The following is a 25,888-nucleotide window of genomic DNA, read 5'->3' as shown; positions in this document are numbered from 1 at the left end:
CTTAATGTAGGTGAACATCAGTTTAATTCAGTGGACTGAGTCTTTTTTTGGCCATAATTTTAGATTTAATTAAATGAATTAAAGATGGGTTGTATAAAAAATATTAACCACATTAGATTTTAGTTTCTAACTTTATACATTCAAGTAAATCCTAAGAAGTTACCAGTTATGGTAACCTGTAAAACCTACTTTTGATAGCAGTCAGGTTATTCTAATGTTTCAGTGAGTATTTTTTTAAGTTGTCATCTTTTCAGACTTTAATACGTAAACTCTTGATTTCCCCGTAATTCTGTTCACAAGTTGAGGAAGTTTGGGTCTTTATTTCTCGTGCTGAAACTAATAAATTGGAATTAAAAAAAAAATCAATTTTGTTGAGTCAGGCTCCATTTTCATCAGATTGCCCATCAATCAGTTGCTGTTAAGGAGCAAAAGTAAATTGGTTTTAAGTTCTTGTTCTCTCCTATCTTGATTTTGGAAATGAGGCTATATTGGTTTTATATTACTTGTTTATATTCTTAGAGAATAGTGTATCCTTTTTTATTCTTTGGGTGGCCCATTTTATCAACCAGGATATCTAAGAGAAAAGTAGTGATGGATACTAAAATATGAGTTAGTTTTAACATTGCAGATTCAAATGATGTTATTGCTACGAAAAGATTTTAATGATCATTTTGTCTAGTCCACCTCATTTCATAGATGGAAAAGCTAGAGGTTTGAGAGCTAGAAACCTAAAGTACTTTGTTAGAGGTGTATAAGGAAAACAAGCCTGGGGATAGGATTTTGCATGCCTTTATCCTGATTCACTGTCAAGACTATTGGGACCATTCTGTTGAAAAAGTGGTTCCTTAGCTCTTTTCCTCAACATAAGTTCTGTCCCTTAGGAGAATCCGTGGACAGATAACCCATTACACAGTGAAAAGTGGTCAAAAAATAAATTCCCAGTTGAGGCACCCTAACTAAATTTGAAATTTTACCCTTTGCCTTTTAAGTCAATGTGTGGTTTTAGGGATATTGCCTCGGCTTCTAGGCTATACTAGCATTAATTGCAGACCTTTTATCCTTAACAAATTTCTCATTTTCCTTACAGAAAATACCTCACCCTCTAACACTCCGCACACCTCTGCCAACATCGTGATGACTCCGCAAGGGCAATTGCTCACCTTAAAAGGTCCTTTATTCTCAGGACCAGTGGTAACTGTTTCTCCTGCTCTCTTAGAAACCGATCTGAAGCCTCAAGCTGCCACCAGTGCTGTGGCTCAATCAGGTATGTTGTAAGTATTGTCCTCTATGGGTAGTAAAAAAGTTATCCCTGATATCTCACTGTGAGAGAGAAAGCCTTTGAATGTGTTCTGTAATGATAAGATCTCTTATGTTTGCATTTGCCTTGGAAGGAGATGACCCTCTTTTTAAATTTTTTTTTTTTTTAACGTTTATTTATTATTGAGGGACAGAGAGCAGGGGAAGGGCAGAGAGAGGAGGAGACATAGAATCCGAAGCAGGCTCCAGGCTCCGAGCTGTCAGCCTAGAGCCCGACGTGGGTAGAGCCCGACGTGGGGCTTGAACCCGCAAACTGCTAGATCATGACCTGATCTGAAGTCGGACGCTTAATTGACTGAGCCACCCAGGCGCCCCTGACCCTCTTTTTAGAACATGTTTGGCTCTATTGTTTTTTTTTTTTTTTTAAACATGGGATTGGGAACTCCTTTGTGATTTTTAGTTAATTCTGAATAGGAAAAACACTGAAAATATTTGAAAGTAAAAGGAAGATGAGGAGTCATTGTTTAGTTTTTGGCGTTGACAAATACTTATCAATCTTATGTGGTATTCTGAGATGGTGCACTCCTAGGTTACCAGCCGGATTCAGTTTGAGCATGACTCCCTTTTGGGGATAAGGAGTAGAGTTGGAAAGGAAGTCTCACTTTGATGATTTAGGTTTCAGGCACCTAAATTTCTGTTAAGGCAGAAGGGTATCTTTATCAGTACTAATACTGTTAAACTCATTCTGGAGTGGTCATCTTTTCTTTTACAGTGCTGCCTCTAGGGCTTCGTTTTTCCCTCAGAGTAGCAGTTAATTGGGTGAACAGAATCAAGATGCATGTCTGCCTCAGTATAAAGAATTAACCAGGGAGCTTTCCTATAAAATATTAAATAAAACTTGTAATATCAAAGAATATTAAGCAGTCCTTTGGTTAGTCCTTTTACCTATTTTCTTAGGTTGTTTTTTTTTCTCCTTTTTTTCCTAATGTTTATTTTTGTGAGTGAGAGAGAGCATGAGTGGGGGAGGGGCAGGGAGAGAAAGAGGGAGACACAGAATCCGAAGGACGCTCCAGGCTCTGAGCTGTCAGCACAGAGCCCGACGCGGGGCTTGAACTCATGAACCACGAGATCATGACCTGAGCCGACGTCAGACGCTTAACCAACTGAGCCACCATGCGCCCCTACCTATTTTCTTGTTAAGCTAGGTCTCCATAATTTGAAGAACTAATAGTTCCTTTCATCTTTTTGATAAAAGTAAACTGGTGAATTTTGACTACCAACTTTCTGAGAGATCTCAGGTCATTGGGTATGAATGAGAGAGGAATGCTTACTGCTGTAGAACTAAATTAATTTTTTTCCCCCCCCCAGAAAATGACGACTTATTTATGATGCCAAGAATTGTTAATGTGACATCATTGGCCACAGAGGGAGGTTTGGTAGATATGGGTGGCAGCAAATATCCTCATGAAGTTCCTGATGGCAAGCCACCTGACCACCTGAAAAGTACTGTCAGGAATGAAGATAACTCCTTTGAAGATTCGGGTAGAATCTCTTCCAGAGGCAGCCATAGAGACGGCAGAGTGGCACTGGGTCCAACACCAGTTTTTCTGGCAAATAAAGATTCTGGTTTTCCACAAATAGTTGATGTTTCCAGTATGCAAGAAGCACAAGAGTTCTTACCCAAAAAGATTGCTGGTGAAATGAGAGGTATTCAATATAAATGGAAGGAGTGTGAATCTAGACGGGAGAAACTGAAGCCAAAGGAGTCCACATTTCATAAATTGAAGGTGAAAGATCTCAAAGACTCCAGTATAGAGATGGAACTGAGAAAGGTAGCATCAGCTATAGAGGAAGCAGCGCTGGATCCCGGCGAACTGCTAACTAATATGGAAGATGAGGATGATACTGATGAGACACTGACTTCTCTGCTCAATGAGATTGCCTTTCTTAATCAGCAACTAAACGATGACTCTGTTAGCCTGGCTGAACTGCCCAGCTCTATGGATACGGAGTTCCCAGGGGATGCTCGACGGGCTTTTATCAGTAAACTTCCTCCTGGGAACCGAGCGACTTTCCAGGTTGGCCACTTGGGAACTGGTTTGAAAGAGTTGCCTGATGTACAAGGGGAGAGTGACTCTGTCAGTCCTCTCCTCTTGCACTTGGAAGATGATGACTTTTCTGAGAATGAAAAACAACTTGCAGAACCAGCGTCTGAGCCAGATGTCCTTAAGATTGTTATCGACTCTGAGATAAAGGATTCCCTCCTTTCTCACAGGAAAGCCAGTGATGGAGGGAAGAGTACTTCTGGTGTCCCTGCAGAGCTTGAAAATGTGTCCTCACCTCCCATCCTACACATGAAGGCTGGCCTAGAGAACAACAGCACAGATACTTTGTGGAGGCCTATGCCAAAGTTAGCACCTCTAGGTTTAAAAGTAGCTAATCCTTCTAGTGATACAGATGGTCAGGGTCTCAAGGTGATGCCTTGTTTGGCACCTATAGCTGCCAAAGTTGGACACAAAATGAACTTAACAGGGAATGACCAGGAATGCCGGGAGAGCAAGGTGATGCCTACATTGGCACCTGTTGTGGCCAAATTGGGCAACTCTGGGGCCTCACCAAGTTCTGCAGGGAAATGAACTTTCCTGTCCTCAGGCAGAAGCCAGGCTATGAGGGAAACCTCCTTTCTCTGTAGGCATCTGTTTATTTGTGTCATGGAACTGTGATCCTTGACTTTGATGCAGTGGATGATGGTAGAGAAAGGGGGGTAGGGTGCTGACCTCGGTATAAGAAATTACTACTATGAAATTCTGATCATGTTAAAATGTGTTACCTCACTTGTGGTGCTGGGTCTCCTCATCCTCTCTAAGAAGATGTGATCCATTACTGAACACGAGGTGCCCCTCTTACCCAAGGAATTCATAACAAGACTCTAGGTCCATAGTGGTTCCTAGTTCTTCCCTCCCAGAGAAAAAGCTGCTTGAGACTTTGCAGTTGTTATGGGCTGAGTTGTAGTGGATAGCTATTGTTTATGTGGCTTAAGTCTGAAATCCAAGGAATGTGATGCACTCGGGCAAAGGGATCCAGAAGAGAGTTTTTAGTTGGTGGTTTGAGTAGGGTGAGAGAGGATGGGTACCATGGAATACCAAAGTGAAATGCTTTGTGTCATTCAGCAAAATATTCTCTTCTGTCATATCCCAAGTAGCTTCCATTTCCTTATCTTTCAATCAGAATTACAAATCCAAGCCTTCTGGTAAAGTAGGAATGCTTTTAACTTTTATTACTGAGGTGATTATTTTCAGATGTTAAAATACTAGCTCTCCCTTACTGTCTGAGTGTTGAAAAGACATTTCACGGTACCAGGGGTTTCTACCTGGGATACATATTTTGGAAGTAGGCATGGAGGGAGCCCTCCCCTTTTCACATATCACATCACTCAAGAGACAGCTAGAATGAAAAGCATTCCCTGCCCAGACCAGAGACCGTGGCCAAAACAAAAAAAAATTGTGGGGCTGGATATTTCCCAAATCAAACCAGTCTCCTGGTGCTTGAAGGTTTCATTCACTTTTACCTGCACAGGATGTAAAGGAAAGAAAAGTCACAGTAGGCACTCTTTACCAGGGAAATGAGGCAGTATTTGAATCACAAGATATATTTTTTATTACCTGCTACCATGGATTCAATGATCTGTAGAGCTTTTTCACTCGTAAGCTGTCAGGGTATGAAGGACTGACAGCCTGTAAAGATAAAGATATTTATATTTTTGTATAGTTGTTTTCATAGATTTCTCAAAGGCTGAAGTTTTCAACCTAGAAGATGAGATTTGTATTGAGTATAGAAAATGATGTTTCCTATCTAGTTTGTAAATAATCATGGTGCACTTGAGGGGTCTCTTAGAAACTCCTGGGGGCAAGAATCACTATTCTGAAAATGTATAGATTGGGATTTAGCTGCTGCATTTTGCCTTTCTTAAATAATTATATTTTGGAATGTAACCCCTGTTCTGTCTTCATTGACAGGATTTGCTTGTGTTGTGAAACACTAACACAAGAGCTTCCAGTGCCTGGGCTGTGCCTAGGTGATGCTATTTCTTCTACATCCCCCTTGCCTTCTTTATGCCAAATCCCACTCAGCAGATCTTCAGATGTAGGTTGTTGAGGCCAGCTTTGGAATAGTTCTAGCCAGTGAATTAGTACTTCCATGGTTGGTTCCCTTTCTAGTAACTCTGGTAATTAGATTGAAAAGGGTGGAAAAATTTCCTCTGCAATTGCAGTGGGAGCAAATTCTTTGTTGTTATTGTGCTACTTGCCTTTCTAGACCTGCTCATCAGCATTCAACCTTCCCTCCTCTAAAAGTTACTGAAGAAGCTTGAAGTAGGTAATGAGTGCCCCTTAGCTTCTCATTATCCCTCCCACTATTTACCCAGCAGAGTTCATTCAATGCCTTAGCCAAGGAGTCCAGCACCTGTCTCCCCTGCTAATAATTGACCTTGGAGATCCTAGTATTTTAATCCAGGTATAGCAGTTTCCCATTATTAACTTGCTTGTCTCGTCCTCACATTTCCTCCTGACTTCCCAAGGCTCTTGTTAATGGCTTTTGAGGGTCAGCCAAGGAGAAGGCAAGTGAGTGAATAATCCTCAGGAAAAGAAGGACCATTCTGCTTCTGAACACTTTTCCCTTTTTAGAAGAAAGTAAAGAGGTAATAATCAGTTCTTCATGCAAAGATATTTGACTCTGTTCATGAGAGATGTACAAAGATGGAAATGAGAGATGATTCCAGGTCTGCAAGAAGGCTGCAGATGTCATTACAAACTCCCAGGATAATGGTGTTTTCAAGACCTCTTAGAACGAGTAAGTTGTGAAGGCTAATTTGAAGGAGGGCTCTATCTTCAGAACAGTCAGGCAGTCTTGACAGAAATCTCAAATCTCCAAAAACTCCTACCCTTTAACCTTACCCCAAGAGAAACTGATCTATGAAAATGACATGTGTGATTGTGAAAGATGTAGTTGAGTGAGAGGAGTTGAGGAACTGGGAGGATAGTGAGCTCTCACCCTAACACTATAAGAAGCATGATCTCAGTAGACCAATAATTCGCCTTTTTATACATCTGTAAATAAATGGAATGTTTTTAAGAATATAATTATGTCAGATTTAGCCTTTTCTTTTATATATTAAATATATATCTTTCCTTTTCTGCTTTTGAAAAATGACTATTTTTTTAGAAACGTAAGAACAGAAGTTTGGTGAGTGGAAGGCAGAATGTATAAACTTGAAATAAATCAGTTATAATAATGAAAGGAGGACTTGGTGTTGGGAGGTTTGTGCTGAGTTGGAGTAGAGAAATCTAATACCCGGAGTCATTTGAGAGAGGTACCACTGAAGTAATTTTATCATAGGAATTCCTTACTGTTTTCAAAGTTTCTGACCTGCCATTTGGAGAGATTTTTGTTAATCCTTGTAGCGTGTTTTACATGGAGACTTCAAAAATTTCCACAAATTGACAGCAAATGTTCGTCTCAAGAAGTTGTTCAACAGTGAGGAAAGACTAGCCTCATAATACCAATGTGTGCAAGGTAATATATCTGTTACCTTAGAGAATAACAGGACATAAACACAATCTCAGGGGCTAAGGACAGATGTTTTTAAAGCAAGATATATGTTAACTAGTATCACGATTTACGAAAGATTTTATTTATTAAAGGGGTCCATTAGACGTTGCACTACTCTACGATCACATGGTACAGTGTTTTGTGTTTTTTTTTTTTCCTCTTCTAATTCTAATGGTTTTAGATATTAAGAAGGAATGGGATCAGGTGAATTGAGAGGTAAATGCACTTTGCAGACGGGTCTGAAAAATGGTGATAACCCTTGTTCCTCATGCCCACATTAAAAAACAATGCATAGAGTAGGCTGCACATTTTCAGGTACTTCTGTAGAGAATGATGGATAACAAGAATCTGAGTACATTTCTTGCACAAAATGGTTGATTTTGAAGAAAGTGGTTGTAAGGGCATCAGTACTTCATGTTACTGTTGTATTACCTCTAATGAAATTTTACATGAATATGAATGGCTGGAAACAGAGGAGATTAAAGCTGAGGTATACAAGACTCACTGCCATTTGGAGAAAAAAAAGATCAGTCAAAAATGCATTTTTGAAACTAAGAGGGAAATAATTTGATATATACAACTTTTAAGCTGAGGCATAACTGACTGAACTGCTCTGCAGAGATATACAACCATTGAGTAATAGTGTAATGGAGGCGTGTGTGGAGGGTGAGAAGGCTAAACCACAAAATGATTTGGGAATTTTGAGACAAATCTAAGCTCTACTAAATTCTTCTATCAATACAAACTCTGCTATTAGAAGAGATTTTGTTAAATAAGAAAGCAGTCTTGGAAGCATTGTTTTGAGATCCATTCTGTTTCCAACTGCAAGCATCAATCACAGCTGTCCGACAGTGCCTTGCATGTAAAGGTGCTCAATAAATAATTGAATTGATGAGCAAATGTTTACTCCAGCCTGTTAGTTTTCCAGGGTCTTATAATTGCACCTTTTTGCATGTTAAGCCTAGGGTGAATTTTAAAATCTGATCTAATGAGCATAGTGCAAAACAGACAATTGTATACATCCATTCCCAGACAGAATTTTAAAATCTGACAACCATGTATGTTTAGGACATACACAAGCAGAATAAAAAGTGAAATAGTGTATGGATGGTGAAATAATATAAGGGTCAACTGCATTTGGAGGGTGGGTTGGGAATTATTTGGAGAAAAGGGAAGAATGGTTTTATTCACACTGGACTTGGGACTGCTATTTTCTGAGGAATTAAGCATGGGAACAGTCTAGATCCTATTCCCATATTGACTATTCAGAAGCTGGGTACCTAGACAAATGTACTAAATGGTGAAGAATTGATAATATGTGGTTTTGGCCTTGGACCGGGAGTACCCAGATTCTAGACTTAGAATATCTCATTACACTGTTCTCAGTTTTATCACCTCGATCATTTTAGACAATGAAATTAGCTTGGATTTGCCTCTACAACTTGAGCTTCAGATGAGAGTAATTTGGGGAACATTTTCTCTAAGGGGGTAAACCAGGGTACCTTTGGACAGGAAATGACCAATGACACTTTGTAAGCCCATTCACCTGGCCACAAGTGGTAAGTGAGAAAACCAATAGTGGACACAAAAATCTGGAGAGAATTAGGGAGACTCTTGAGTGTGGAGGCAGCAGTTGGTGGGGCATGTAGCACCAAGTAAGGACAGCAGGTGGCACTATTTATTAGTGTTACATTGGCTGCTACCCCCTTGGAGGTAAAAGTAGCAAGAAATTTAAAGAACCAACTCCCCATTTAATACTCTTGGTGGCTGACCCTTGCTTCTTTCCTTCAGATTTGAGAAGTAAATGTGAAAATCCCATTTTGTGTGTAGTGGAAGGGTAGGAAACCTCATGCCATCTAGGTGCCTTTCCTGATTTTTGTTTCAACTTGTGAGCTTTGCAGATCTCATTTTTAAGTACATGGCTACCATACACACAAGCACATACCTCTGCCAAATGGCTATACAAGGAATGGGTTTAGGGGTCCTAATCCTTTTGCTGACATGTCATCTCCCCCAGGGGTTCCAAAGGTTTGGATAGGGTGAGACATATCCGTGTACGGTTTCTCTGGGGCCCAAGTCTTTTGGCTCACATTAACCTTTCCATAGGTAATTTCTTGAAGTAGCAATGAGGCCAAAAGGCTTCTAGGAAATAAACTCAGGTTGAGACACCTATGGAATAATATGAGTGTTTCTGTGCGCGCGCCACTCCGCACCCCCAGGATGAGCTCGAAAAAATACATCACTAAATATAGTGCCAACAAGCTTGACCGTGACCTCGCCAAAGCAACAGTACTAGGGAAAAGGAGCAAACTTGACATGAACAAATAAAAGATCTGGAGCAAGAAAGTCTGTTAACTCCAGGTGAGAGAGCGTGGTGAGACATTGGAGCCTAAAGGAAACATGTTATTTCACAGGCACATTCACTTGTCTCTCCCTTCGCTCGCACACCTGAAGCTCAGTTCATGGCTGTCATCTCCCGCCCCCTTTTCGATCATGGCCAATCAGGTTGCCCAGTTCAAAACACTTCTTAGCGATCTTAAGAGCTATTCAGGAGTCATTTGCACGCAGGTCTACGCGCCGGGAAGGCGGTGAGCAGAAACGATTCTAACCGCTTTAAATCCCAGCACTTGGGGTCGATGGGAGCAGACCCTTAAAGCTATACCTCAATCTTGTAATTTTGAGCAAGGAGTTGGTTTTGGCTAAGGTCTCTCGGGCCTCTCAAATGCCAACCGCAGCACCATGGGGGCGTGGTTAATGTCTTGTTGGGACTCAGGGAAGTGCAGTTCTCTGGAGGACGAGGCCTGATAATACCATAAAAGGCTGGTTGTCTCACTTGTGAAGGCACGTTCGTTGACCTTCCTTTAGGAGCGATACCCGCGATTGCCCTGTGCGGAACCCTTAGTTCTCGAGTCTTGTCTCTGCTTCCTAGCTTCATTGGCTCCGCCTCCATAAGCCTTACTGGTCCACTCTCAGAACGCCCTCCTGGATACAGACCGCACCCCCTCGCCTAGACTCCGCCTCACCAGCCCGTAGCTTGGCCCAGGCGGTAGTTCGCGTTTTGAGCCGTTCGTGCCACCATAGCTGCTGCTGCTGCTGCCGCCGCGGAGCTGAAATCGCAGAGCGCGATGCCTGAGGGCGCTGTGAGCGGGGTGGCCCTCGCGCCCTGGGGCTGGTGAGGCTGGGCCCGAGCGGGGGCGCTGGCGAGTAGCTGGGGCTGCTGAGGGAAGTGAAAGAGAAGGGTCCAGTCTCCTGCGGAGGGCCAAGGGTCGGGGTGGGGGAGGGAGGCTCCCGTGGCAGAACCGGTTGCCGGGCCACAGCGAGCCCCGCCGCGCCGAGTGTCCCCACGGCCGCCAGCTCAGGTGTCCAAAGCCCCCGGCGGGACTCCTCAGTGGCCTAGGCGGCCTCCTTCTTTAGACACCGCAGTTGCCATGGGAACAGTTGGGCATTAACGGGGACCAGACCAACCACTAGTCCTGCTAGGGCCAATCCCATCCCTCCGGCTAAACGCCTTTGGCAGGCGTGGGCCTGGCATTTCTTTGCAGCTCAGGCTTTCCCCCACCCCCCCACCCCCTTTTTCATGGGTTTGTCCTTCAGATGTAACAAACAGCGCGGTGCTAGAAGGCAGGTATGAGAAAGAGGGAGAGGGTAATACCTAGAGATAATAGCTGCAGACACGACTAGGCAGAAGGTAAGGTGGCCTCTGCCATCTCAGGTCAGTGGGAGGGCATACTGGAAGGACCTGTGGAGTGGGAAGGCAGTGCTGCTTTTGAGACAAGTCCCAAGATTGGGCCAGGAACTGTCCCCTGGGGCTCCTCATCATGATGGCTGTGGAAGGGTCAACCATTACCAGCCGGATCAAGAACCTACTTCGATCCCCATCCATCAAATTACGCAGGAGTAAGGCAGGAAACCGGCGAGAAGACCTCAGCTCCAAGGTGAGTCCTGGTATTGCGAGGCACCCCTTTCCAAGCCTCCCCTCCTCTGCTCCGTGTTCCTCTTTTGCCTTCCTCTTTCTTAGGAAAGAGGAGAACTAGAAGCTCCTGTTGGCTCTAAAGGAGCAAGTGTGCCCATTTCTGCCCCTTAAGAAAACAATGATTTGGTTTTAGGTTAAAGGAAGCAGCAGTGGGCATGGTGAGATTTCTCCATGAAGACGAATAGGAGGAAGGCAAGCTGGATTCAGTTGTGGCCTCACTACAAACTAAGTCTGTGCTTGGGGAAGCCAGTTCATAATTGATGACTCCGTTTCCCTTCTTGGAAGAGGGTAGTGGGACCACATATCCTGTGAAGGGCTGAGTTGTGACTAATGTAGCTGCAGGTGTTAGTGTCACAGCTGAGGTTATGCAAGACAGGGGTAGCAGAATGAACACCTAGTTTGAGGAATTGATTTGGTAAATGCATTTGCCTGGGGTCAAAACAAATTTATTTGCCTTTTCTAGAAACCTAAATTAATTTAACTGGAGCCTCTTGGCTTCTTAGGAATGATAACATGCAAGGAGCCTGGTATCTACCAGTAAAACAGACCTCCTGGTTTGTCCTTGAACATTGCCTATCTCATTCGCTCTCTGCCAAGAGCCACATCCCACCCTGCTGCAGAAGTTCCTCAGAGGCCTAGTCCCTTTCCATCCCCTCACTTGTCTGAGTATTGGCTTTATGCTTTCTTCAACTTTGTTGAGCCTCCACAATTTTGGGAATACAAAAGTAGACTAAACTCATTTAATCCCTAAAAGAATCTGGGACTTTGTTCCCACAGGATCAGATTAGACTTTTGTGTCATATTAGCAGCCTATAAACACAGTAGCCTTGTGTGGTGCAGGATTGCTACAGGGAGAGGCATTTGAGACAGCAGCATTTTACTGCCTTGCCTGTATCTCTTCAGAGATGAATAAAGCCAGTGAGGAATGATTTAGAGTGCTAATGTACAACATGGCAGGATTGTGGGAGGACTTAGTTCAGATCTCTATCCTTTAGCAGAACCTTACTTGGATTTGGTCAGAGGGAGAACGGCTTTCCTGTATGTTTCAGCAGGATGTTTCAATTCAGTTGAAATTGGCTATAAGGTTCCATGGCAGTGGAGATAGTGACCTATATTAGGAGTCTAATAGTTCATTGTTCATATTCTGCAGAGGTAGGAGTATGTGCCTGGAACTTAGACACTGTCTTAGATTTGACAGTGTTCACTCACTTACTATGTTGGATCATTCTTAGTGCTGCAAGCGCTCTTATTCTTGGCTGATAACTTGACAGTGACTACCACTATTAGAGCAATCTTCTCATATCTTTTGACCTCTTTTTCTGGCCAAGAGTGGTATAGGTAGTAGAAATGTATGAAGGGAGTTTATTCTTCAGTGTTAATACTTACTATAATTTTGGTCTGGAATCCAGAAGGTACTGTCACCATTCTTTAAAACTTCCCGTATCACTCATCACTAATGCATTCAACAAATGCTTATTGTGTGCCTGTTATGTGTGGAATCAGTGATGAGTAAAATATCCTGGCCATCCAAGAGCTTGTGGCTAGGGGCACCTGCGTGGCTCAGTACCTTAAAGGACCCTTGGTCTCAGCTTAGGTCTTGATCTCAGGGTTGTGAGTTCAAGCCTTGTGTTGGGCTCTGCCCTGGGCGGGAAGCCTGCTTAAAAAAATAATAATTCTAAGAGCTTGTGGCTAGTCAGACAAACAAACAAATAATTACAACATGGCATGTTGAGTGCTTGTCTTAGAAGTAAGCCTAGAGGTGTTAAGGGCAGCACAGGGGAGGGATCAGCTTAGGGCAATTAGGAAAGACTTCAGAGAGCTTGGGATGCTTGTAACTGTGAGTCCTGAGGCAAGAGAGGAGGAGAAACTCTCTAGGAAGACAGTGAAAAAGAGAATCCTTGTGGCATCACCATTAAACATCCCTGTTTCAAATAGGAATTCAGTGGTTCCGACTGCTTTAAATGGCTTTGTTTGTCCTAGAGCTGTGAATGAGGGGAATACTTAGCTGAAGTTGAATGACTCTTGAATAGTCTGACAGCAAGAGGGCTTATGTCTCTTTTTTAGCACCCAAAAGTATTTGCTGTCTTTGTGTGCCTAGGACCCTACAGATGCCTGACCACCCCCCACTCCTTATTGAAGACTCTACCTAAGATGACTCTAAAAGCCTGCCCTGTAGCAGTCCATCTAGGATCTGATGTATAAAGCTTAGTGAGCTGCTCTAATGTGCGTTGGCTGTGGGTAATCATGGTAGCAGTCAGAAAGCTTGTGATTCACAGATAACTAACTCTGAAATAAAATTTGAAGACCAGAAGACATAGGCCTTTGAGGATGGTTGTAGGGGGCAAAGAAGGTGGTGACAGAGGGCCTTTATGGAGCTCTTACCTCATAGCCTGCTGCTTTGAGTCATATTGTTCCTTCTGTCTAAAGTAGCCTTTTCACCAAATTCTCCACTTACTTTTAGATCCAACTCTATATTTGCTGGAGCCATAGAGCCTTCTCTGAGTAGCCCCGTACCTTGGGACCAATCTCTAATTGTTCTTTTATGTATGTCTTCATTTCTTTCTTTCTTTCTTTCTTTCTTTCTTTCTTTCTTTCTTTCTTTCTGTGAAATTTTATTTATTTATTTTTTTTTATTTTTTATTTTTTTTTTAATTAAAAAAAAATTTTTTTTTTCAACGTTTATTTATTTTTGGGACAGAGAGAGAGACAGAGCATGAACGGGGGAGGGCCAGAGAGAGAGGGAGACACAGAATGGGAAACAGGCTCCAGGCTCTGAGCCATCAGCCCAGAGCCTGACGCAGGGCTCGAACTCACGGACCGCGAGATCGTGACCTGGCTGAAGTCGGACGCTTAACCGACTGCGCCACCCAGGCGCCCCAGGAATTTTAAAATATTTATTTATTTTTGAGAGAGAGAGAGAAACAGAGCCAAGTGGGGGAGGGGCAGAGGAAGGGAGACACAGAATCTGAAGCAGGCTCCAGACTCTGAGCTGTCAGCACAGAAACCCAAGGCAGGGCTTGAACCCATGAACCATGAGATCATGACCTGAGCTGAAGTTGGAGGCTTAACCAACTAAGCCACCCAGGCACCCCTGTATGTCTTTCTTTTTACTTTTTACTTTTTTTAATCTTTATTTATTTTTGAGAGAGAGAAAGACAGAGTGTGAGTGGGGGAAGAACAGAGAGAGAGGGAGACACAGAATCCCAAGCAGCCTCCAGACTCTGAACTGTCATCACAGAGCCTGACAGCGGGGCTCAAACTCATGAACTGCCAGCTCATGACGTGAGCCAAAGTCAGATACTTAACCAACTGAGCCACCCAGGTGCCCCTGTGTGCCTTTATTTCTTATGGTCAAGGGCCTTGCTTTTTATTTCTTTCACATCACAATATAGTGTAAGGTATGCAGTAAATACTAAATGAATAAATGAATGAAAAGAATAAATGAATGATGTCAAATATAGTGGGGATAAACGTGGAATTCCAGAAGAATAGGAAATAATTAGGAGCAGATTTGTGACCTCTTTAAAGAGAAATTGAAATTAGGAATAATGTTGAAAAAGAAGTAGAGATGTAGCCTATTTAGGAGTGAAGAGCCCAAGTGAGAAGGGGAAGTACATATATGCAGAAGGTAGTGCTCATGAAAGACTTTTTAATTCAGGAGAGACCTAGTTGAAAATATGGCTTAAATATGGTTAGAAGCTTGAAATGAAAGCCAGTAGAAATGGGGGTTGAGAGTATTGATTGAGAAATGGGTAATTGAGAGCTGGGATTTGTATTAAACTTTCTCTAAGGGAAGGAAGTCTCTGCACTGAGATAGAATTGGAGAAGAGTAATTTGAGGTTTTATGCCAGATCTGCTGAGTCTCGATGAAGTGTAACTCAAAGTTATCAGTTGTAAACACCTTTCAGCTTCAAATCCTGTACAGTTGTCAGTTCTGCCTTTCATCTCAGCTGAGGCTGTGTTTTCCTTCAGCATGTGTGTGCTCCGGGGAGCTAGCCCTCCCCCTCTTTTCTTCAAGCTTCCGGAAGATTTTTATGTGGAAGGAGCTGGGTCGTTTTTCTGTTTTAACAAAGGACAGAAATGGAATGAAGCCGAGCAGGCATGATTTCATTGAGAGATACAAAAGGATTGCCTGTGCTGGAGAGCCGTTAGATTTTGAAAAAGTAAGTGAAGAGGTTTTGAAATCCTCCTCCTCCTTAATAGCCATTTATCCAGTCTGGGGTATGTATTATTCCTTTGAAAACAATGGGCAAGATGACTTGGAGCTTTCTTCTAGTTCTCTGTTTTTATGGATACAGCTCTAATGTTTTCTCTGTCTCATTTTTCCCCACAATTTGCTCATGTCTCATTGTATGGTGGAGCCTTTTCATATGTGGCTCTAAGAAGAGTTTGTGTAGGGGATTTTCATGGAAGAGAAAAAACTGGCAATAATCTAATTTTCGCTTTTGCTTAGTGTTTGAGTCCAGGTATTAGTACTGAAACTTTTTTTATTATTAAGTTTATTTATTTATTTTGAGAGAGATAGAGTGTAAGCATGAGCGCAAGCATAAACGGGGGAGGGGCAGAGAGACAGGGAGGGAGAGAATCCCAAGCAGGCCCTATGCTGTCCATGCAGAGCCCAACGTGGGGCTTGATCTCATGATCCTGAAATCATGACCTGAACCGAAATCAAAAGTCAGACACTTAACTGACTGAGCCACCCAGGTGCCCCAGTCCTGAGACTCTTTAATCTGCCTCCTTGGTGGTGGGGAAGCATATTCATTTTCAAAGCATTCATGGATCAATGGTTCAAGCTTGATGGCTCTCGACTTAGGAGAGGAGTCAGGACAGCAGTGAGATAGGATATTTGTGCAGCATTTCAAAAATGCATATTCCTGGGCCCCATCCTAGCTATATGGAATCAGAAGCTCTGGGAATAGAGTTTAGTGGTTGTGGATATATTAAGCTCCACCAGAAGTCCACTGCTGGGTTACGAACCCCTGGCTTAAGTGCTAGGACCCTGAAGTCTGTTGGCTTCATACCCAAGTCCTCATTGAGGCTTCTTGAGGGTATAGAAAGCTAGTCCATTAAGTATACTCTTTTCCTTGAATAGTTATCTCCACTGTGTCTTTTAGACGGATTGCTCTGTAAACTATTATGTCAGAGATAGATCTGAGAGAACTGCCCTGTTGTAGGGTCAGATATGAGGAACTGATAATTGCCTTACTAAGACAGATCAGCAGGAATTTCCTCTGTGGGCAGGAATAGGAAACTTTATGATAATATCCCTGAGTCCTGGCCAGTTTTTTATGTCACCATTCCACTACCCACTTCCCTTGGCACTCATAGGAACCCAGAGTTTTTAGTGTTTAATACACACTCCCTGGGCTCCCCACCTACAATTAGATGACAAAGGATAGAGGGCCCCTGTGGGCAGGAGCCCTGCCGCTCACCAGCCTTTGTGAATGACCTTGGGCAACTTCTTGCTGAGTCTTCTGTCACTGATATATTCCTCAAGTAAGGCTTGTAAAGTGTCTTGAGATCCTCAAAACAGGTGGCGTGCAATGAAAAGTGTGAGGTGTTCTCCTGGTTTTGTTCCTTTGATCTCCGCTTCATTTCTCCTTCCGGTGCCTGCAGCTGCCCTCAGCCTTCAAAGTGATTCTCACTGGAGAGAGAGAGGATTCTTCTCTCACCAGCCCAACTCTTCCTTTGCTGTCTAAAATAGCCCAGGCTGTAAGTTGTCTTGCAAAGCCTTCCCTCATCTACTTGGTCTCACTCATTTCAGAGTCTGACGGCACTGCTGCTTTCCTAGTTTCTTTTCCCTCCTCACTTGTAATTTAAGGCAGGTGTCCCCTGTTGGATCAGTTTGAGTCACTGTCTTATTTCCTGCCCATATTTTGAATTTTTTTTTTTTTTTCAATGTTTATTTATTTTTGACAGAGAGAGACAGAGCATGAACGGGGGAGGGGCAGAGAGAGAGGGAGACACAGAATGGGAAACAGGCTCCAGGCTCTGAGCCATCAGCCCAGAGCCTGACGCGGGGCTCGAACTCACGGACCGCGAGATCGTGACCTGGCTGAAGTCGGACGCTTAACCGACTGCGCCACCCAGGCGCCCCTTCCTGCCCATATTTTGAATGTCTTTGGGGCCATTGGGATTTCTCTGCCTTCACTTCTGTCTTCTCTTTGTCACCTGTGTGTTTTCATTTCTTGACTCGTGAGAAAATGTTGGTAGAAATGAGCCATCAGCCTGACTTCTGTGACCTCTCTGTCAACCCACTGAATCTAAAGTTGGGCTTGTGGCTGTTATCACTGCCCCTTTGTTTGGAAGACAGTCCAGGGCTTGAAATTTGGGACTTTGTTTATTCAAACTAAGCCTCTCTGGGAATGTGGTCTGTTGCATTGTTGTTCTCAGAGTATCTGTTGGTTTTACTCTATGGCTGACTGCAATGTTGGTAAGAAAACAAGCTACAGTGTTTTCAGTAGGATTTGTTGTATTATACATCACATTCCCACTGCTACAAGTTAAGTCTCTCCTCTGGGCTCCGTTGTTTAATGCCGGACAAGGCCAGGTTTTCTGTCAGCTTCCTTTTACAGCACTTGTCAGTAGAGTTGTGCAGTGAGAACCCACCTGCTTGGATGTTTGCTGAATCGAGTCCACATTGTAGGTTTTACCTTAACTTCTGTTACCTCTTAAAATTAAAAGAAAGCTCCGGTAGGGGAGGGCCAGAAATAAAGTGAGTATGACAGACACATTGGGCACTGTGGATCTTTAGGGTTGGTATTTTTGAGTGTTCACATTTCCCACACCTTGGTTTCCTTCTTCCCAACAGTTATATCAGCAAGTCTACAATGCTTCTTAATTGGCTATATCATTTTCCTCTTGTTTTGAAGGGCACTTACAGAAGACTGAGTTCACATCACAGGATGGGTATCTCCTCTTAGACTTCTAGGGAGTAAATTCCACCCCCTCTCATTTTATCACACAGAATGTTTGTAATGCTTTTTGTTGCTTCTCTGGTCTATAAAACAGTGTGTTTTTTTTAGACTAGATTTCTAAGTTTATATACTTTAATCTCTTCCTAAAACTGGAATGAAGCTGAAGATGGTTTCCCTTCCCTGCCCCTGCTTTCGTAGCTGAGATTTAAATTTACTTAAGATCTTGGAACACTTAGTGAAACCACATGGCTGATTTTTTTTTTTTTTCCACTGTGTCACATTCTCTTTTGGAGGAATCCTGAGAAGGGAGTTTCTTAGGTTCTCCTGGATTTGAACATTGCTTCTCATTCATGCTGAGCGCCCTACAATTTCTAACTTCCCACATGTCTCATCAGGCTTTGAGTTTGATATTCCTTTAGTGGTGCCTCTGCTCATTTCCCCATACACTCAGCTGACCCTGTTAAAGGTGCTGGCACTTCAAAAACAAAACACACTTTAAAAAATTATGAAGGGGGCGCCTGGGTGGCTCGGTCGGTTAAGTGTCCAACTTCAGCTCAGGTCATGATCTCACGGTCCGTGAGTTCAAGCCCCGCGTTGGGCTCTGTGCTGACAGCTCAGAGCCCGGAGCCTGTTTCAGATTCTGTGTCTCCCTTTCTCTATGCCTCTCCCCTGTTCATGCTCTGTCTCTCAATAAACAAACGTTTAAAAAAAAATTAAAAAAAGATTATGAAGTATAGCAGATACAGGAAAGTTTGTGAAGTATTATAATATAATATTGTATATAATTCTAATATAGTCCCCCACGTAATCACCACCCAAAGTCAAGAAATGGAGCACTACCAAGGTGTTGGCAGTTTCTGAGGATGTGATGCTAACAGTGTCATCAAGGTAGGTAAGGGTGGAGATGAGGTTTATGTGTTATGTGGTTAATGTTTTTTTTTTTTAATTTTTTTTAACGTTTATTTTTGAGACAGAGAGAGACAGAGCATGAATGGGGGGAGGGTCAGAGAGAGAGGGAGACACAGAATCCAAAGCAGGCTCCAGGTTCTGAGCTGTCAGCACAGAGCCTGACGCGGGGCTCGAACTCACAGACCGCGAGATCGCGACCTGAGCCAAAGTCGGACGCTTAACCGACTGAGCCACCCAGGCGCCCCTAATATGATTTTTTAACTTAAATCCCAAGGTCTTGATCTTGACTATGTTTTTGCTTTTCAAGTTTCTTTTCTTTCCCCATCCATTATGAATTTGTGCTATTCAACATTCTCAGGCAGTGTGCTTACTGGAACCACTTTTTCCAACTTCTGTTGTCAGTGCTTCCTTTCCTTATCTTACTCTCCTAAATTAATACTAGAAATAATAATACTTGTAGTGGTAATAATAAATAACATTTATTGGCTTTTGCTATGTATGTACTGTGCTAAGCATTCTACATATATTATCTCATTCATGTTTTACATCACCCTACAATAAACACTGTCACTGTCACCATTTTGTAGGTGAGGAAACTGATGCTGAGAGGTTAGGTGGGTAGCTGGTGGTTACATAGCCAGTAGGTGGCGGGACTAGGATTCAGACCTCGGCTATCTTAACTACAAAGCCTACCTTAATCTTTTTTTTTTTTTTTTCTAAATTTCTTTCTTTATATATATTTTTTATGTTTTATTATTTTGAGAGAGAGAGAGCACATGTGCATGAGCGGGGGTGGGGTGGAGAGAGAGAGAGAGAGAGAGAGAGAGTCCGAAGCAGACTCCACTCTGCCAGCACCAAGCCCGATGTGAGGCTCGATCCTATAACTGTGAGACTATGACCTGAGCCAAAATCAAGAGTCGGATGCTCAACTGACTGAGCCACCCAGATGCCCAGCCCACACTTAATCTTGATTCTGTGCCTCTCCCAGGGAGTCTTCGTGTGCACAGTGTGACACTGAGCATATAAGTATGCCTAGTATTGCTATAGCCAAGAGTTGCACCCTGCGTTCAGCTTGGAAAAGGGCAGTACCTGAAAAAATACACCTTTCCCCCAACTTTCCCCATAAAAGTTGATATAATGAATTTCTCAGACTGTTGTGGAGTCATCACTTGGTAACCCTCCTTTATACCTCTACATCCTTGCTTTTCTTCTCACCCCAACTCCCGATTTCCACTCCTTGCCTTGTGGTACCATTAGGAACAGTTCAACTTGTGGTTCTGTGGGTACGTGAATGTCAAGTTGACAGGGTGCAGTTTAGTGGCATTAGATGACCTTAAGCTGAAAGTAGTTGCTGCTTCTCTCTGGGGTTGGAGCAAGGTGGGGGAGTGCAGTGGAGACCAACAGATGCCTTGCTTGTTTGGGTGTGTGGGATTCATGGCCCTTGAACCTGTCTTACCCTTAGTTGGCAGTTGATTGTGTAGCTCACACTCCTGATTACTTGCTAGTTCTACCTACCCCAAACCTCTCCTTCTTTTTCTCTGTACTCCACCTATTTGTTATTCTTGTGCCTGTCCCTACTCACAACTGACCGTATCTTTGAAGCTGTGGAGAATCGCTGAGTTGAAATGCCTATGTTCTATGGGGAAAAAACTGGATCTAAAAATGCCACGTGCCGGAGCCAACCTGGATGATGCCAAATGGAGTTCAGTGAACATGAAAAAGAGCAAAAATGAGGTCATTTGCCCACCTGACTCTGGTTGAAAGGCTCCAAGGTTGCTTAGTTCCTTGAGCAAGTGTCTTGCCTCACCTCATCTCAAATTTGTATTATTTTGATTTCTTTTCTCAAATAGGCAGTGAGGATAACATCATGGGTGAAAAAGCACAGGATCTTAATACATGCTTTCCTGCAGCTGCCCCAGTTAGTCTGAGGAGAGGAAGCCCCAAGCCAGGTGGATTGGGTGGAGGGCAGCCCACAGGCAGTTTGTGATCATGGGGGAGGAGCTCAGAGCATGCTCAGAAACTCTGACCCTTGCCACCTCTCAACTGCTGCGTTGGAGAAAAGCAAGCAGCTGCTTGTCAGAACTAAGTATGCAACAGGCAGGCTGTGGGCCTCCCTCTGTTAGTTACCCTGATGCTCATTGGTCAGGTGCTGTTTGGGAAAGCACACAACATCTAAGATTGTTTTCATATGACATATAACCTGTTGCGGACTTTTCTAAACACGTCCTTTCTCCTCATGATGTCCTTCCTTCCCCAGGCTTTTTGCAAAGCCCCCACAGCAGCTGTCTTAGACGCTTTCCCTCATAGCAAACCCAGAACTGGCTAGCGAACATGGTTTCTAAGAGTTAATGTGCAGACAGAGGAGTGGGTAGGGGCAAGAGGCAGTGGTCTTGTTAAAATGCAGATTCAGATTCAGGCCTACCCTGGAACTCTGCAATTTTACCAAGCTCCCAAGTGATGCCCGTGCTGCATTTCCTTGAGCCAGCCATATATTGAGTAGTCAGGCGTGTGTGTGCATGTGTGGGGGAGGGAGCTGGCTTCTCTCTCATTTGTAAAATTAGAATACTGATGGCTTCCTCCTTGGGCTGTTGTGAGGATTAAAGGAGATTTAATGAATGTGAAAGCACATTGTAAGGTCTAAATAAGTTTATAGCTGTTAAGGGGTTGCTAATATTATCAGGGTCCATGGATTTCTAGAATATTAAGGAATTTTTTTCTAATTTTCTGGCAAGATTTTATTCCTTCAAGTTTCCGTTTGTGAGAAGTTCTTTTTTGCAGGTTCAGCCTCTTCTGTTCCAGCATTGAATCATCCTCCCTGTGTAGCTTTTTATTGTGACCTATCCTCAGTACCTTTTTCTTGCCAATATTCTAACTTGTATTAACAATCCTGACCAAAAGGAAGGCTTTGCAAATATTTTTTTTTATACAAACGACTGTGTAATTTATTATTTCAGGGCTATGAATATGAGTTTTGGGAACTAAAAAAGTCAAACCAGTAAACCACGGGTGGATGGGGATGAAAGTCCTAATTTACCTAATTTACTATGTCTGATGAGAAACCACTGGAGTGATGAGCATATTTTTTAAGAGCAATAGCTTCTCTAAAGATAACTTTTTTCTTCTTTGGGAGCCAATTCATTTGTATTGAGAAATAATTCAGGAAATGAATTAGTCCTAGAGCTTCCTTTCAGACTAAGAATTCAAAGGCAGAGTGAAAATGTGTTAATTTTATAACCCATTGTTTTAAGTGTCTAATGTAATAAGAGTGAAATATTCTCTTTAATGTTTACTTAAAGAAGATATCCACAAAGATGTGGGGAAACAAGTGCATTCGTACCCTTACACAGTTGGTGAGAGCATACACTGATCCAGCCTTCCTAGAGGGAAGTTTGGTAATATCCATTAAGAGAAGAGTTAATAGATTCATATCTTTTGATCTAGCAGTTACAATTCTGGGATCTGTTCTAGGGATCTGTTCTATGCAAACATTCATACCACACAAACGTGTATATAACTGCTTTTTTTTTTTTGGTGTTATTTACAATAGTGTAATATTTGAAATAATTCAAGTAACCATCAGTAGGGCATTGGGATACATCATAAAATGAAATACCTTCACCTTCTTGAAAAGAGGTCAGTCTATATGTACTGATGTTACTGATGTGAAAGGGTATTCAAGATATATTAAGTGACAAAAAGCAAATTGTATAACTGTCTTTTATGTTAATGACTATTTATATTTTTGTTAAAACATGTATGTTAGTATATGCATAGAAAAATAAGTGAGGCTATAAATACCAAACTGTTGTTAATATTGGTTACCTCAGGGAGGGTTAGTAGATTATGGTGGACATTCACTGTCTGCATTTCTATATTTCTGTAATGTTGGAAATTTTTACAGTGAGTCTGTATTATTTTTGTAAGTAGAAAAAAAACCCAATAAAGATAAAATCCTCTAATTGAAACATGTGTATTTCATATTTAAATCTAAAAATTTAAATTTAAAAATCTATGCTCATTCAAGCACAAAATTATGCACAAATGTGAAAAATATATGTGAAATAATAATAAACTTGGGTTTTTTTTAAGTAATAACAGGACATAAAAATGTTTTCTCACAAATTCATCATTAACTTGTTGAATTTGAAATAATCCATTGTTTGTATCTTCCAGAAATATTTCCTTGGTTAGCTTTGGTAAACAAAATATTTTTTAATACTTTCTGAAGTGCATGTGCTTTCTGAGAAGATTTTTTACACAAGAAGTATAGAGAAACATAAGGAAGAAAATAAATTCATAATTTCAACATCCAGAACAACTGCTTATAGCTACATCCATTTCTGAGTATAAAGGACAGGTAAAACTCTTTTAAAATAATAATATTATCACTTTTATTTAAAAAGTTATCTCTGATGTTTTTAGACTTAGTCTTTAATTATAATTTAAGTCAGATTTGTGAAGAGCCATGCCGTGTGTGTATTTACTGAAGTCAAGGACAAAACAGTTTTGTTTGTAATCATTTAAAGCACATGGATTATTCCATTCAGTCCTTCCCCAGTCTTCCTGGAAAGGTATCAAAATCTTGCTTCCTGCTCCACCTTCTAGGGCTGGCTGTGAGAGATGGGGAAGTCTCTAGGAGTTTAAAGAACTTACGGGGTAAGATGAATCGAAGACTTTTCACAAATATTTTTAAAGTATTAAAAATAGACTCAACAAATACATAGTAAACACTGTGCGCTGTGCTATAAGCATGGAGTTGTAGATACAGCCTCTGCCTCCCAGGAGACTAGTAGGAGAGAGATGACAGATCCATAAAGATCTTCTGTACAAGGTACTAAGTAGCACATACCATCTGAATGATGCAAATTAAGTGCTTCTGTAAGAGTACCAATGAGGGAGGAATCATCCTGGCCAGGGTGATCATGCAAAGAGTCACAGGGGATGTGATATTTGAGCTGGTCTTTGAAAGGAAGGGTAGGATTTCAGTAGGGGGTGGTGGAAGGGAAGGGCATTCCTGGTAGAATAAGAATGTAAACTAAAGCCCCAAAGCACCTTTCCAGAATAGTGAATAATCCAGATTGACAAATGCACATGATTCATATAGATGTGTAGTAGGAAATAGAAGAAAGGTAGGATCAGTTGACAGAGAGCTGTGGTTGCTAGGCTAAGACATTTATAATTTATTTAGTTGGCAGTAGGAGCCATTGAAAGTTTTTGAGCAGGGGAGGGACATGATCGAAGCTCTGCTATAGAAAGATTATTCTGACAGGTTGAGGGAAGGGAGGACAGGGTCTGCAGTAAGGAAATTGATTAGAAAGCCATTGCTATATATAGGAATGTGGTGCTGAAGGCCTAATCCAGGGTGTTGGCGTTTGGATTGGAAAGGAAGTGAGCGTTTTATAGAGAATAACATGTTGAAGAAACCTTCTTTCTTCCCAGGGGAGTCTCATGGCACAAGTTGGCATGATTACCGGGGTACCAAGAGTTCTCCCCATTCTCCTTTTTGATCCAGATTCCGCATTCACTTCGCACACTTAGTCCAGATAAGGAACAGTCAGTATTTTCCCTGGTTACAAAGTTTGGAAACCATGAGATTAAGAAAACTCAGGCGTGTAGAGTTGGTGAATGAGGAGGGATCAGACCCTTCTTCAGATGGTCAGATTTTTAGTTCACAAAGCGTTGTTTGTGGTTCTGGTCTTGCTGTAGAGAGGACTGACTCTAGAGTGGAAAAAAACTTTTTCCCTTGTTCTCGTTGCTTAAATTGAGGTACCTTCTATCCTTGCCTTGCTGATAACTGGAAGAGAGAGAGAAGTGCCTGCTCTGTACCAGGCACTGTGTTGTTAAAGCTGCTCTTTGAACTTGGGTGGATGCTGATGGTTTTATTATAATTGAGTGCTTTAGCTAGAGGCCCTGGTTTCCAGAACTCAGATTTGAGGTCTGATGCTGCCTTCACCTTGTCCGCCATTTGCATACGAAATTGGATTCTCCTGCTTCTGATATTGTAATGTCCGTTGCCTGGGAAGTGAGTGTCAGCTGTCCATGTTGACTGTAGGTTCTAGTGCTGGCTGGACATGAGCAAGCTGTGACCAGGTGGGATACTCTGACATTGGAAGACCTCTATTTCTTTTTCTCTGCCACCATTCAGTGAGGAGAGGTCATAACCCATTTTTTTAGATCCATTTTGGCTACTGATAAAACACGCTAATTAAAAAAATTTTTTTGATGTTTATTTATTTTTGAGAGAGAGCTCAAGCAGGGGAGGGGCAGAGAGAGGGAAACACAGAATCCAAAGTAGGCTCCAGGCTCCTAGCTGTCAGCACAGAACCTGACACAGGGTTCAAACTCATGAACCATGAGATCATGACCTGAGCTGAAGTCAGACGCTTAACCGACTGAGCCACCAGGCACCCTAAGACCTGCTAATTTATAGGGATGCCTGGCTGACTTAGTCAGTAAAGCATGCAACTCTCAATCTCGGGTTGTGAATTCAAGCCCCACGTTGGGCATGGAGTCTACTTAAAAAAAAAAAAAAAGACTGGCTAGTGTTTTAAAATATGTTAAAGGTAGCAGGAGGCGACCTTATTGCCCTCTGCATCCTGTGCCCTCTGCCTTCTTCCTTGGTTCTCGGACCTGTCCCTGATGCTACCACAAAGGCATGGTGACTTCTCATTTACTCTTTCACAGATTGCACCATTTTGGTGGTTTTGGAGAAACTGAACTTCCTCCTCAGATCACCAAAGTTTCTGGAACCAGGCAGACAGACCTAGATCTAAATCCTGGTTCTTGCACTCACTACTTAACCTGATTCCTTCATCTATAAAATGGAGATAATACTAGTCCTTTATAAAGTTGTCAAGGGTATGGGGTGGCTGGCTGAAGCATGCAACTCTTGATCTTGGAGTCATGAGTTCAAGCCCCATGTTGGGCATAGAGCTTACTTAAAAGAAAAACAAACAAACAAACAAAAACTTGTCAAGGGTATTCAGTGAGATAATCTTGTAAAGTACTTAGCACAGTTCTTCCGCAGAGTATACATTCAGTGAAGGATAGCTCTTACAGCTGTAAATCCTGTCTCTGCATAAGACCATTCACACCCCATGGGTCTGGATATTCTTTTATTTTTATGTTTATTTGTTTACTTTGAGAGGGAGTACACGCGTGTGAGCACAAGTGAACACCAATGGGGGATGGGCAGAGAGGGAGGGAGAGAGAATCCCAAGCAGCC

General features: G+C 42.3%; 2 protein-coding genes across 12 annotated transcripts in view; both read left to right on the top strand.

Annotated features, from left to right (window-relative positions):
• Positions 1-6,978, top strand: part of MGA (MAX dimerization protein MGA) — a 103,191-nt gene extending 96,213 nt beyond the window's left edge. For all 10 annotated transcript variants that reach the window (XM_047075269.1, XM_047075268.1, XM_047075275.1 and 7 more), the window contains 2 exons: positions 1,088-1,264; positions 2,626-6,978. In XM_047075269.1, the coding sequence (XP_046931225.1) occupies positions 1,088-1,264; positions 2,626-3,893 (1,445 nt within the window). In that variant the 3' untranslated portion in view covers positions 3,894-6,978. The remainder of the gene's footprint in view (positions 1-1,087; positions 1,265-2,625) is intronic.
• Positions 6,979-9,644: 2,666 nt separating this feature from the next.
• Positions 9,645-25,888, top strand: part of MAPKBP1 (mitogen-activated protein kinase binding protein 1) — a 54,768-nt gene continuing 38,524 nt past the window's right edge. The window contains exons 1-2 of one of the 2 annotated variants that reach the window (XM_047075282.1): positions 9,645-10,036; positions 10,577-10,799. In XM_047075282.1, the coding sequence (XP_046931238.1) occupies positions 10,683-10,799 (117 nt within the window). In that variant the 5' untranslated portion in view covers positions 9,645-10,036; positions 10,577-10,682. Of the gene's footprint in view, positions 10,037-10,143; positions 10,800-25,888 lie in introns of those variants that run through there. The other variant, XM_047075283.1, reaches the window with a different exon arrangement.

This window comes from Lynx rufus, unplaced genomic scaffold (genome assembly GCF_022079265.1).
Source record: "Lynx rufus isolate CCGP_SWC_20201006 ecotype Redwood Valley unplaced genomic scaffold, mLynRuf1.p SCAF_13, whole genome shotgun sequence".
Lineage (NCBI taxonomy): Eukaryota > Metazoa > Chordata > Mammalia > Carnivora > Felidae > Lynx > Lynx rufus.
This window is presented reverse-complemented; position numbering and strand designations above follow the sequence as displayed.